This window comes from Muntiacus reevesi, chromosome 2 (genome assembly GCF_963930625.1).
Source record: "Muntiacus reevesi chromosome 2, mMunRee1.1, whole genome shotgun sequence".
NCBI classification, from domain to species: Eukaryota; Metazoa; Chordata; class Mammalia; order Artiodactyla; family Cervidae; genus Muntiacus; species Muntiacus reevesi.
Genome location: NC_089250.1, coordinates 188,416,183 through 188,430,770, shown reverse-complemented (window position 1 = coordinate 188,430,770; position 14,588 = coordinate 188,416,183). Strand labels below are relative to the sequence as shown.

The 14,588-nt window shown below is 49.7% G+C and overlaps 1 protein-coding gene across 1 annotated transcript in view; it reads left to right on the top strand.

Moving 5' to 3' along the window:
• TEKT5 (tektin 5) overlaps positions 1-3,425 on the top strand; it is a 46,940-nt gene extending 43,515 nt beyond the window's left edge. Inside the window, exon 7 of the mRNA XM_065920289.1 lies at positions 3,209-3,425. Coding sequence (XP_065776361.1) covers positions 3,209-3,425 — 217 coding nt within the window. The remainder of the gene's footprint in view (positions 1-3,208) is intronic.
• Positions 3,426-14,588: the final 11,163 nt, after the last annotated feature.

Genomic DNA, 14,588 nt, shown 5'->3' with positions numbered 1-14,588 from the left:
CACAGGGCACTGGGTGGGGGCCTGGGGCTCTGAGGACGCCCTTGGTGGCCTCCCCACCCACGGAGGCCACCCCTCTGCGCTGCCGCCTTCTCGTCCAAGTGAGGACGGTTTTGTAGGTCTGGGCTGCTCCGGGAACTCTCCAAGCCACTGAGGCGGCGCCGCCCAGCCCGGAGGCGTGGTCCTTGCCCTTTGATCGCTCCACCTCCGCCCCCCCACCCACCCACCTCCATCTAGGCTCCTGTGAAAGTGGCGCTCAGCCCACACCTCACCCATCCCCCAGCGCCCTTTCTGTGAAGTTCTCACCTGCGAGCCCTCCGAACAGCCCAATCCTGCCCGTCCCAGTTAGCTAAGGAGGAGCTGCTTCTGCTGAGGGGAAAGGGGCACAAGGCTCGCTGTAGGCCCAGAAACAGGGTTTGTGAGTCTAGGGGTGGGGGTTTGGGACGGCACGATGATCAGGCAAGGAAGGAAATGGCCATTGGACTTGGGGAGTATTTTCCTGTGACCCTGCCGTGTGACTTGGGGCTGGTCGCTTGACTGCTCTGTTGCCTCCAAGCTCAGGACACTGTCTTCACTCTCTGTGGCCGCGTGACAGGCTCCCCCCCCAACTCAGTGGCTTGTCTTCCTTCTGAGCTGAGATAATGGGGCAAAGAGAGCTGGAGGAGTAAAGAGGAGGAAGAAAAATATTCAGAGAGAAAATGCTGAGTGGTGCCATGCGCTGAGGTTTCTACAGCCTTGGTCACTGCCTGGAGATAAAATTCAGGTTCTTACTTGCACAAACTGCATATCAAGTGGTCAGGAGCTATGTGTGGCTGGAGGCGTAGAACGGAATATCTCCATCGCTGCTGAAAATTCTGCGGACAGCGCTGGCTGAGAGAGCCCCAAGAAAAGAAGGGTCTCCAGGCTGCCGATGTCACCTCTCTCTAGCTCAGGCTTGTCACGGGGAAGCTCACCCTGAGATCCACCCAGGGTCTCCTAGCAGCATGTGCTCTAGTTCTGAGAACTGTCTCTCCCCCCACCTCCAGGTGGGTCCCAGCCCCACAACCAACCTACCATCACAGCTCACCAGGTGTATTCGTGACCCAGGGCTGCTGTGACAAATGACCAACAAGCTGGCTAGCTTAAAACAACAGAATTTCTCCTCTGAAACTTGCAAAGGCCGAACCTCTGAAATCAGAGTATCAGCAGGGTTGATTCTCTCTGGGGGTTCTGAGAGAGCATCATCTCCCAGCCCCTCTCCTGGCTCCTGGTGGTGGCTGGCAGCCCTTGGCTTGTAGCTGCATCATTGCATCTGCCTCCATCTTCACATAGTCTTCTTCCCTGTGTGTCTCTGTGTCTCAAATCTTCCCCTCCTTTCTCCTGTAAGGAGATCAGTCATTGGATTTAGGGTCCATATCCCTGGTGACTGAGACAGTAAATAATGCGCCTGCAATGCAGGAGATCCAGGTTTGATCCCTGGGTCGGGAAGATCCCCTGGAGGAGGACAAGGCAACCCATTCCAGTATTCTGGCCTGGAGCATCCCACGGACAGAGGAGCCGGGTGGGCTACAGTCCATGGGGTCGCACAGAGTCAGGCAGGACTGAGCGACAGCACAGCACACTTAATGGAGGATAATTTCATCTCAGGATCCTTAACTGAATTCCACCCACAAAAATCCTACTTCCAAAAAGCATCACATTCACAGGTACTGGGGTTCAGATGTGGCGTCTGGTATCTTTCACTCAGCATCATGTCTTCAAGGTCCATCCATGTTGTAGTACATATCAGCACTTCATTCCTTTTCATTCAGTTCAGTTCAGTTCGGTTCAGTCGCTCAGTCATGCCCGACTCTCTGCGACCCCGTGAACTGCACCACACCAGGCTGCCCTGTCCATCACCAACTCCCGGAGCTTGCTCAGACTCATGTCCATCGAGTCAGTGATGCCATCCAACCATCTCGTCCTCTGTTGTCCCCTTCTACTCCTGCCCTCAATCTTTCCAGCATCAGAGTCTTTTCCAATAAGTCAGTTCTTTGCATTCTTTTCATTACATCTGAATAATATGCCCATGTGGGGACAAAGCATATTTTGTGCATCCATTCATCTGTCGATGGACATTTTGGGTTGTTTCCACCTTTTGACTCTTGTTATTAGTGCCTCGGGCTTCCCTGATGGCTCAGACGTTAAAGGATTTGCCTGAAATGCAGGAGACCTGGATTCAATCCCTGAGTAGGGAAGATCCCCTGAAGAAGGGAATAGCTACCCACAACAGTATTCTTGCCTGGAGAATTCCATGGACAGAGAAACCTGGCTGGATATAGTCCACGCAGTTGCAGGTGAAGTCGCTCAGTCGTGCCCGACTCTTTGTGACCCCATGGACAGTAGCCTGCACCAAGCTCCTTCGTCCATGGGATTTTCTAGGCAAGAGTACTGGAGTGGGTTGCCATTTCCTTCTCCAGGGAATCTTCCCGACCCAGGGATCGAACCCAGGTCTCCCGCATTGTAGACAGACGCTTTACCATCTGAGCCACCAGGGAAGTCTCTTGCAATTGCAAGAGTCAGACACAATTGAGCAACTAACACTTTCACTCACTTTTCATTAGTGCCACATGAGTATTTGTGCAAGGATTTGAGTGTCTGTTTATACTTCCCTGGTAGCTTAGCTGGTAAAGAACCTGCCTGCAATTCAGGAGACCCTGGTTCGATTCCTGGGTCGGGGAGATCTGCTGGAGAAGGGATAGGCTACCCACTCTAGTATTCATGGGCTTCCCTGGTGGTTCAGCTGGTGAAGAATCCACCTGCAGTGCGGGAGACCTGGGTTTGATTCCTGGGTTGGGAAGATCCCCTGAAGGAGGGAAAGGCTACCCACTCCAGTATACTGGCCTGGAGAAGTCCATGGACTCGATAGTCCATGGGGTCGCAAAGAGTCGGACATGACTGAGCAGCTTTCACTTCACTTCACTTTTAGTTCTTGTGGGTCCTGTCTTGAGTCTGTGCCTAACTGAGGAGCTGCTGGCTTGTTTTCTGAACATCCCGTCTGTGTCTACCTTTGTGCTCACCGTCCTCAGCAGCTCTGTGGCCTGTTCACCCACCTGCCTGCCCCGCCACTGTCTTCCCTGCTGGCTGAGCCCTGCCCACCTGGCTTTCTGAGTCTCCCAGTGCCTGGCACATGGGAGAGGCACCTATGCCCTCCAGCTGGCCGAACCCACCTTCCCCTCTGCTCTGTCCCCAGGCTAGTGAATGAGGTGTTCACCATCGACGACACCCTGCAGACCCTCAAGCTGAGGCTGCGGGAGACCCGGGATACGCTGCAGCTGTTGGTCATGACCAAGTGCCGGCTGGAGCACGAGCTGGCCATCAAGGCCAACACCCTGTGCATCGACAAGGAGAAGTGCATGGCGATGAGGAAGACCTTCCCCAGCACCCCATGCATGGGCATCTGCCCTTGAGCCTGCCCCCTCCCCCCTCCCCCACCCCCACCCCGCCCTGCTCCTCGCACACGCCTTACATAGCACAGAATTTGCAAAGGCAGAAAAACAAAAATAAAAGAAAGTGTCATTTTTCTCCCTCTCCTCCTATCATGGAAAAAAAAAATAATATGTGTGTATATATATATGTAAAGAGCCAAAATAAATGTGCCCAAACCAGAGACCTGGGAGCTCGTTCCTTGCTGTGGAACTGGCCTTACGATGGAGCCCAGGGTGGAGACAGGCTGTGACCCCTTGGGGGCTGAATGTTTCGAGGTTGTCAGCCTCACCAGGAATGGAAGAGGCCGTGTTTTTAAAAACCTGTTTGTCTGTTAAGGAGCACAGCATAGACCATGATGTCCAAAGACCGGACATCAGAGCCAGGAGTCCCGAGACCAGCTGTGACTTAGGAGCCGAGGGGCCTTGTACAAGTTCCCAGACTGAGCTTGTTTCTATCAGACAAGGTTGGTCCAAGGTGGAGGTGACTGTCAGCCATGTGCGGTGGTGCAAAAGAATTAGGAACTGGAGCCAGAAGCCCTGGGTTTGAATCCTGCCCTTAATAGACAATTTTACTTATTTATTTACTTTTATTTTGTAATAGAGTATTGTTACAATACAACTATCTACAATCTATTACATTATTGTAATACAGAATTGTTGTTTGGGGCTTCCCTAGTGGCTCAGATGGTAAGGAATCTGCCTGCAGTACAGGAGACCCAGGTTCAAGCCCTGGGTCAGGAAGATCCCCTGGAGAAGGGAATGGCAACCCACTCCAGTATTCTTGCCTGGAGAATTCCCTGGACAGAAGAAGATGGGCTACAGTTGGAGTCACAAAGTCACTAAGTTGTGTCTGACTCTTTGAGACCTCATGGACTGTAGCCCACCAGGCTTCCCTGTCCATGGGACTATCCAGGTAAGATTACTGGAATGGGTTGTCATTTCCTTCTCCAGGGATCGAACCTGGGTCTCCTGCTTGACAGGCAGATTCTTTACCACTGAGCCAACTAACTATACTTCAAGTCAAAAAAAAAAAAAAAAAAAAAAAGTGCAGAATACAAAACTGCACAGGAAAAAAGATGGCATTGAAACACACTTGAATGTTAACAAAGTCAGCAGTAAGTAACTGCTGGTTTCTTATTTGTTTATATTATTAATCATCTACAGTGAACATGTGTTCCTCTTTAATCAGAAGGAAACGCTTTTTTAAATAGACTTTTAAATTGTGCAATATGTTTAGGTTCTTAGAAAAGTCGCAAAGACAACATGGAGAATTTCCACGTATCCTTCACCCATTGCCCCCTAATAACTGTTAGAACAGTTTGTTATGGTTCACTGTTAAAACTAAGAAGTAACATTAGTGCATTACTATGAACTAAACTCCAGAATTTGTTTTTCCTGTTTACCTTTATCTGTTCTAAGATCCAATCCCGGGTATGTCACCCTGCACCTCCCTACCACCTCCCCTCTGTGGATGGCCATTCCTCCATCTTATGATCTTGACAGTTTTGAAGAGTCCTTCTATTTGCTGGTATTTGAAGGTATTTGCTAAATGTCCCTGAACTTGGCTTTGTCTGATGCTTGTCTCGGGACTAGTCTGGGGTTACAGGTTTCGCAGGGGAGACCAGGGATGAGGTGTCTTTCTCGTTCCTTCCTGTGAAGGCATTCATGACATCTGTGTGACATCCCGGTAGAGGTTAAACTGGTTACGTGGTTAAGGGAGAATGGTATTTAGAAACCCAAAGTCTGGGTGCTCGGTGTGCTTGCTATTAGAATTTTTTTCAATTTTTCTTACTGTGATTAGATCCATGTGATGTAAAATTTATCTTAACCATTTTTAGGTGTACAATCATTAGTAATAAATAACATTCATAATACTGTGTGGAAAATTCTTAAAGAGATGGGAATACCAGACCACCTGACCTGCCTCCTGAGAAATCTGTACATAGGTCAAGACGCAATAGTTAGATCTGGACATGGAACAACAGACTGGTTCCAAATAGGGAAAGGAGTACGTCAAGGCTGTATATTGTCACTCTGCTTATTTAACTTTTATGCAGAGTACATCATAAGAAATGTTGGACTGGATGAAGCACAAGCTGGAATCAAGATTGCCGGGAGAAATATCAGTAACCTCAGATATGCAGATGACACCACCCTTATCGCAGAAAGTGAAGAAGAACTAAAGAGCCTCTTGATGAAAGAGGAGAGTGAAAGAGTTGACTTAAAACTCAACATTCAGAAAACTAAAATCATGACATCTGGTTCTATCACTTCATGGCAAATAGATGGGGAAACAATGGAAATAGTGACAGACTTTATTTTTGGGGGCTTCAAAATCACCGCAGATGGCGACTGCAGTCATGAAATTAAAAGACTCTTGCTCCTTGGAAGAAAAGTTATGACCAACTTAGACAGCATATTAAAAAGCAGAGACATGACTTTGCCAACAAAGGTCCATCTAGTCAAAACTATGGTTTTTCCAGTAGTCATGTACGGATGTGAGAGTTGGACTATAAAGAAAGCTGAGTGCTGAAGAATTGATGCTTTTGAACTGTGGTGTTGGAGAAGACTCTTTGAGAGTCCCTTGGACTGCAAGGAGATCCAGCCAGTCCATCCTAAAGGAAACCAGTCCTGAATACTCATTGGAAGGACTGATGCTGAAGCTGAAAATCCAATGCTTTGGCCACCTGATGCGAAGAGTTGACTCATTGGAAAAGATCCTGATGCTGGGAAAGGTTGAAGGTGGGAGGAGAAAGGGACGACAGAAGATGAGATGGTTGGATGGCATCACTGACTCAATGGATATGAGTTTGAGTAAAGTCCGGGAGTTGGTGATGGACAGGGAGGCCTGGCGTGCTGCAGTCCATGGGGTCGCAAAGAGTTGGACAAGACTGAGTGACTGAACTGAACTGAACTGAGCCATCACCACCATCCATCTCTATAATTCTTTTCATCTTATAAAACTAAAAGTCTGTATCCATTGAACAGTAACTCCCCCTATTCCCCCTTGCCAACCCATTCTACTTTCTGTCTCTATGATTTTGACTACTCTAAGTACCTCATATATAAGTTGAACCACACAGTATTTGTCTTTTTGTGACTGGCTTATTTCACTTAGCATAATGTCCTCAAGGTTCACCCAGGTTGTAGTATATTGCAAAACTTCTTCCATTTTTAAATCTAAACAATATTCTCTTGTACTTAATTTTGCTTATCCATTCACTTGTCAATGGACACTTGGTTTGCTTCCAGTTTTAGCTATTATGAATAATGCTTCAATGAACACAGATATACAAATATCTCTTTGAGATCCTACTTTCAATTATTTTGAGTATATACTCAGAATAGGAATTGTTAGATAACACAATTCTATTTTTAATTTTTTGAGGAGCCACCATACTAGTCCCACTAACAAGGGCTGGTGGGACTATCCTTGTTAAAACTTATTTTCTGGGTTTTTTTTTTTTTAATTAGCCATCCTAATGGGTGTGAGATGGTATCTGTGAGATTTGTTTGATTTGCATTTCCCTAAGGAAATGTGGTCATCATTAGGAAATTTTTTTTAATAAGAAAATAAAAAGATTATTGGGTTTAGTGCCCAGGAGTCTTTGGATGAATTGTGAGAAGAGGTGTTTTGGCAGAGTGATGGGGTCAGAAAGCAAAGTGGAGAGAACTGGGGACGCCCTGAGCTTTTAGTCAACTCCACACCCCAGTCCCTGTAAAAGTGGGTATTCCATAAATACTTTATTGTACTTGCATGCTCACTCAGTCATGTCTGACTCTCTGCGACCACATGGACTGTAGCTCACCAGGCTCCCCCGTTCACGGAATTTTCCAGGCAAGAATACTGGAGTGAATGGCCATTTCCTATTCCAGCAGCTCTTTCTGATCCAGGGTTTGAACTCATGCCTTTTGCATCTCCTGCATTGGCAGGCAGATTCTTTACCACTGCGCCACCTGGGCAGGCAGATTCTTTTACACAGTGGTGAAAAATCTGGCTACCAATGCAGGAGACACAAGAGATCCCTGGGTTGCACAGAGTCGGCCATGACTGAGCACACATGTGCATGCAATACTTGATTGGGCAAATTGTAAATAACCAAACAAGTACATACAAATGCATGTACATTTATCTTGGACAGAAGGGATGACTTCTGAGTTTTAGAAGAAAAAGGGTGTAGTTGGATTTTCCTGTGGGAAGGTAAGTCTCCTATCTGCTTTTACAGCTTAAGGACCCGTGAGGTTTTTTCCACTGTGGCTCTCAGAGGCTGGCGTGGTGACCACAGCCTCACTGATGTCTTCCCTGCTGCAGCCCAGGCAGGAAATCCTAGAGACACGACCAAGAGCTGGCTCCTTGCCAGGCCGGGAGCAAACTGGGAGAAGCTGGAGGATCTTCCAGTTGACTTGCTTTCCAGTGGGTTCAGGAGGATGCTGTCCAGCTGGCTCCAGGGAACAGACCACTCCCTAAGCAGTGCATGTGTGTGTGTACGTGTGTGTGCTCACACTTGTAGTCTCCCTGTCTCCACAGTCTTACCCAGCACTTTAGCATTTCTGAGACCAGACCTGAGGTAGAGATCCAGCAGGCTTCGGGGACAAAGTGAAAAGCCAAAGAAGAGAGACAGAGTTGAAGATGGAAGGCTGATGGGCATGGACCTGAGTCTCAATTAGCAGGAAGCTTTCAAAAAGGTATTGAATTGTTGAATTAACTGCCAATGACTAAATAATACTTTCCACGCACACACACATACATGAAAATACACATTTGGCTTCTATTAAAGATGGTATTATCTGGTTACCCTGATTGCACACTCTCCCTGAAGCTGATATACTGAGCTTGCAGCATTCATTTTACCACAGTCCCCACCATTCCCTATTGTCACACACCAGTCCTGCTTCACTAACACAGATCACTTGCTGACCCTTTAGGCAGTTGATTTTGGTGTTTTGCTTTGTTGAGGCTCCTGAAAGATCCTCTGATCCAGAAAGTTGAGGCCCAGGGGCTGGAGAGGAGAAGGGGGTCACACTTCAAGTGGGGTCACATGATACAGACAAGGCAGATATGCAGTGGGGACCAGGTCGCTTGATTTCTGTCTGGTTGATTTCCTATGCCCCCAGGTTTCTCCCTGGGTGAATTGTTCAGAATTTATAATCATGTTTGACACCAAAAGTCACTCTCTGACCTTGCTATCTATCTACTTCCCAATGGGGGTGCTTCAAGAGAAGGGGTAAAAAACAAAATACAAAAATTAAATAAAAAAAAAAAATAAAAGAAGGGACATAGGATCTGAGATATCAAGGCTGGAGCTGTTGGGGGCCAGGATACTCACTAACTTGAATGCTGTTGTATTCTCTTTCCCAATTTCATTTCACAAATTCAGCAAAACCAAGGCTGGGAAAAGTACAGTAAAATCTCAAAAGCAATGATCTAGGAATGCAAAGGTCCTGGGGTTTTTTTCATTTTCTGGTTAACAAGAGTGATTCAGAGGCCCTCTGTTTTGGTTTTAACCTTTAGAATCACCAGATGTCTCTTGAGTGAATGGATGATGGAATAGATGGGGCTCACGAGGGCCTCAGGAGGTGATACTTTCAAGCCCTCATTTTTCAGAAGAGAAAGCCCAGAGAGGCACAGTGACTAGCTCATAGTCACACAGCCAGCTAGAGGTGGAGCCGGTACTCTGTTCTCTTCAGAATTCCCAAGCCTGTTGCAGAACCCTCTTTTTCCCCCAGGTTAAGGAGAGCTGAGCGGGCACGCTGAGCCTGTCTTTGCTCGATGACTTTGAAGGACCGAGAGTTGTGCCATCTGGTCTGGGACTAAAGGTGGCTATGAATTAGTAATATACATAGAAGGGCTACCCTTGGACGCTGTGTTACTCCATGTAAACTTTCATTCATTCATTCACGTCTTCATTGGAAATATTCACTGAACACCCGGCATGTGTCCACACCTGTGCCGGGCATTGTGGCTCTAGTAGGGACTCCTCCTGCCTTCACAGAACTTGAAGCCACAGTCCTCAGTCAAACAACCCGGGGGAAAAGAATTCTGTTTCACTGAAGAGTCAAATGAGGTTTTTAACAGTGAACTTCAGGAACCCCCCGGTGGTTCAGTGGTTAAGGCTCTGCACTTCCACTGTAGGGGGTGTGGGTTCAACCTCTGGTCAGGGAACTAAGCCCTGGAACGTGGGTTCTATTTACCATGTCATTTTATGGAAGTGGAAATCAAGGCCCAGAGAGGTTAAGAATCTCACCCAGAGTCACACAGTGAATAAATGGCTGAGACAGGACATAAGTTCAGGTATGTGACTTTAGGGTCTGAACCGCTGACCCAAAATAAAAGAAAAGTTACTGTTTAAAGTGGACCTGGAGTCCGAGAGGGGTCCGGCAAGGCCATTGGCGACCACCACAGGGTACTCTAATGGACAGAGGACCCCAGAGCCCTAGTCACCACGTAGCTGACCTGGGGGGGGGGGGGGAGACAGCATTTATCCATTCTTGGCTAACAAATAGCAATAATAATAATTGGAGATAACATCTTGAACCCTTGTGAGATGCCAAGTACTACCCTCTTATCTCAGGTAATCCCACATTCATCATTTGAAGTCACTGTCCTGCCTGTCCCCATTTTACAGATAACGAAACCGAGGCACAGGGCAGTTTAGGAAGTCATCCAAATTTAGAGATGGTGAAGCCAGGATCCACACCCAGGCAATCAGGCCGAGTCCAGGCTTCCAAACACATGTTATGGGGTGCCCACAGCAGTACAGTTATGAGGAGTTGGCACTGGCCCCCATGGGGCTCCCCACCCTTCACCCTTCCCCAGCCAGCGTCAGGCTGCTAGGCGCTGGGAGGGAGGCGGCTGCAGTTTTTGCCTTGACCAGAAATGCCAGTGCGTCACCATCACACAAAGTCCTGGCTGTTTGCTCCTGTGGTTCCTGGGGTACCCTTTGCAAGTGTCACCTCACATAGGCTGAGCAGGGAGGGGCAGGAAAGGACGCAGTTTCAAGGCACATGATTAAAATTCCTAAGGAACTATGTGGAGTCCTTCAATTCCTCCCTTGAAAACACACAGAAAATTCTTGGTCACTATATTGGGCTGGGCTTTGAGCCTCTGGCTGCACCTTCTTGGGTCCGTTGTAACTACAGATGGGCTCCCAGGAGGAATTTTCTGTGTCCCAGGGATGGCTGGTCCTTCCCTCCTCCCCGGCCAACTATGCTGCTTGGGATTCCTGGCGCTCCTCCGCGGGCAGGCCAGGGTGTGGGCACCCATGGGGGCAGAGCCCAGGACAGCCTGGTGGGGGTGGCCAAGGGGCTCCTGGAGCAGCCCCTCCCCTGCAACAAGCCCAGTGGGTTTGAGCCTGGCAGAGTGTGAGTGTGTGTGTGAGTGTGTGTGTGTGTGTTGGAAGGTGTCTCTGCAGGGCCCACAGCTCAACGCCAGCTGTTGGTGGTCTCAGATGAGTGAGACCCATCAGGGGAGGATGTGAGTCAGAGAACTGACCTTTCCAATGGGTCTGCAGCCTCCTGTTCCAAAACAGGACCATCCTGACGGGGAACCACAGCAGACCAAGAGCTGTCCAGGAGCTTTAAATATATTCAGGCGCTGCAGTTCGCTCTCTGCGTAATTATGGACAACTCATGTAACTGCCCCGAGCCTCGGTTTCCTCATCTGTAAAATGGGAGTAACAATAATAATTTCTATTCGTGGGGGCTTAGCCCGTTGTCCGGAGCAATGTCTATGAAACGCAGGCCACAGAGACTGGCGCATAGCAGAGGTGCCTTGCTGGTGGGGTTAGTTAGGGGGGGCTCCTGCTTTCTCAGTATCTGTTAAGGACCCCCACCAGACAGAGAATTGCAGGCCAGGGGGGACTCTTCAGAGGCCTGGCCAGGCCAGGACTCGCTGATCCACACGCCGACTTAGCAAATCATGTTGTGGGCTTGGCGACTGGGGTCCTGAAGCTGACCCAGAACAAAAGGAGGAGAGATTTTGAGGCCCCGGGACGTGTGCATCACCTGTAGAAAGGACGGTGCAGAAAAAGCCTGTACAGTCCCACCTCCCCACCCTGCGTGTGTGTTTAGTTGTTTCACTCGTGTCTGACTCTTTGTGATCCTATGGACCATAGCCCACCAGACTCCTCTGTCCATGGGATGCTCCAGGCAAGAATACTGGAGTGGGTTGCCATTCCCTTTTCTAGGGGATCTTCCCAACCCAGGGATGGAACTCTCCTCTCTTACGTCTCCTGCATTGGCAGGCGAGTTCTTTATCACTAGCGCCACTTGGGAACACCCCCTCCCCATCCTGGTTCCTCGTAAACCCCAGTGGCTTCAACTTTTCCCGGAAATCTTCTCAGGAGCCTTTTTCATCAGCTTGGAGGATGGATGTCTTTTCTCCCCTCCCGTCCACCCTCCCTGGATTCCAGGAACTGGTCCCGGAGCTTTAAATCTACTCAAAAGAGGAGATAAAGACACTATGTGAGTGGGTAAGAGCGTCCCCCGGGGGTAACGGGGGCAGTGGGCCTGGGCGCAGTGGAGGTGGGAGGGATGGCGTCAAGAATGACGCCAGCGGCCCTGCCCCGCCCCTCAGGGTTGTATGCAAATGAGGCCCCGTGTGTAGCCCCGCCCCCTGAGCCGTGCCCTGCCCCCCATGCCCCTGAGTGGATGTCCGGGCATCCCGCCACCTCCGTGCCAATCGTGCTTGGCGGCCCAACCCCTGTGGGCACTGGCCACCTTCCTTCCAGCCTCCTACCCAGCAAGCGCTGAGGGTCTGAGGAGGGGCTGAGGACGCCCCCTTTCCCCGTCGGCCAGCCAGACTGCAGGGCGTGTGGGTGGTGGGAGAAGGGGCTCGCCCAGGTCTGGGGTTCGGAGGAGAGTCTCCTGAGGGCGTGCATGTCTGCTCTGCGGCACTGGCTTGCCCCCCCATCTGTCAGCACCTTGGCAGGTGACTCCAGAGGCAAAGGAGGTGGGTGGAATGGCGGCGAGGGGAGAATAGGTGCTGGCACTGCCGTCTGAGGGCGCGGCAGCGGAACTAGAGGTGGATCTTGGCAGCCGGACTGGAAAACAGCCTCCCTCTCCCTCTGGAGCTGCTGGGCCACCCCCGGGGGACACAGAGGTGGGCACAGCCCATGAGAGCAGACACTGAGTCCGGAGCCTCCCGTCTGGCGAGGTGGGCCTGCAGACCACGTGTGCTGTATGCTCCTCCGTCTGCAGGGCCCCACTGAGGTGGCAGCTGGGAGAGAAGCCTGATCCTGCCAGTAGCCGGATGGACCTGCAAGGCTCCGTGTGTGTATCTGGGGAATGAAAAAGCTTGGGGTTTTTTGAACTTCGTGTGTGCTTAGTCCCTTCAGTCGTGTGGGACTCTTTGCAACCCTCTGGACTGTAACCCACCAGGCTTCTCTGTCCATGAATTTTCCAGCGAAGAATACTGGAGTGGGTTCCCATGTTCTCCTCCAAGGGATCTTCCCGACCCAGGGGATCGAACCCACGTCTCTTATGTCTTCTGCAGTGGCAGGCGGGTTCTTTACCACTAGCTCCACCTGGGAAGACCTTGGATTGGGGTATAGCTAGTTAGCAGTGCTGTGACAGTTTCAGATGGACAGCTGAGGAAGGGACTCAGCCATACATATGCATGTATCCATTCTCCCCCAGACTCTCCTCCATCCAGGCTGACACAGAACATTGAGCAGAGTTCCCTGTGCTACAGTGTAGGTCCTTGTTGGTTATCCATTTTAAAAGTAGCAGTGTGTACCTGTCCATCCCAAACTCCATAACTATCCCTTCCTCTGGCAGCCATAAGTTCATCTGAAAAATGAAAATTTTTTTCAAAGCATCAGTCATGTCAGCCCCTCTTGCACAAAACCCTTCCAGGACTCCCCAGGCTCCTAGGGTATCCCCCACCCCAACTTTAACTCTGAGCTGCCTCTCCAGGCCCCCTTCCTCCTGTGCTCCAGGCACCCTGGTCTTTCACTTTCCCACCACAGGACCTTTGCACATGCTGTTCTGGCTCCAGGAACATGAGTCCCTTCTCCACCCAGTGAATGGCCTTGTTCACAGCTCTCTGTCAGTTCCCCAGGAAGGGCTAGCTTGATCTCTCTGATGGGTCCTTGCAGCTTCCTTTCCTTCTCAGCTCTGAGTATAAATCCTATTCCTTAGGCCAGCCTTTCCAAACTCCCTTGTGAAGTTCTTATTTATTTATTTGGCTACACCAGGTCTTAGTTGTGGCATATGAACTCTTAGTTGTGGCATGTAGGATCTAGTTGCCTGACCAGGGATTGAACCTGGGCCCCCTGCATTGGGAATGTGAAGTCTAAGCCACTGAATCACCAGGGAAGTCCCTTGTAAAATGCAGATTCCTGGGCCCTTCTCAGCCTTAGAGTCAGAAAGCCCAGCAAAGGGTTCTGGGTGCTTTTTAAGGAGCCCCTTGGGGGATCCTTTCCATTCCTGTGGGTGGGAGGCTGATAGGTGTGTGCCCACCCCCACTCAGTTCTGAGTCTTCAAAGGTGGGAACCATCCTCTTTATTTTTTGCAGCCCTACCTCCAGCACAGCATCTGGCACACGACAGGCCTCAAGAAATATTTGTTAAATGGATGGATGATGATAGAATGAATAGAATTAGTTCCAGTGACTAACTTTAATTCAATTCCAAGTGTATTTATTACCCTGCCTACACAAGAGCAGAACACTAGGAGAATCACAAAACGGACTGATGTGTCCCTGAGCTGAGAGAGCGAACAAGATACGAACAAACCCAAGCTGGGGACCCTGCCTGGGCTGTGAGCTCTGAGCAGAGGACAGAAGTGTCCTGGGGACCATCCTGGGGCAGCTAAACTCACTCGTTTCTCTGGGAAGACAACTTCCCCTCCCCAACACAGGTGGAGACAGAGACACTATGCACCCCTGTGGGGAACTGAGGCCCCAGAAAGAAGACAGGGTAACAAGAGGAACAGCAGCAATAATAATAAACACAATTAAGATACGCAGTTTTGGCACCCCTGTTCTGAGATTCCACAAGTTAGCTCATGCAATCTGGCAGCTGTTTGGGCAGAGATAACACCTTGATTAACTGCCCTGCACCCTCTTCCTCTCCCTTTCCTCCCCCTCAACTCCCACCAAGTGTTAAGCGCTGAATTGAAAGAGATCCTTCCTCCTTACCTCCA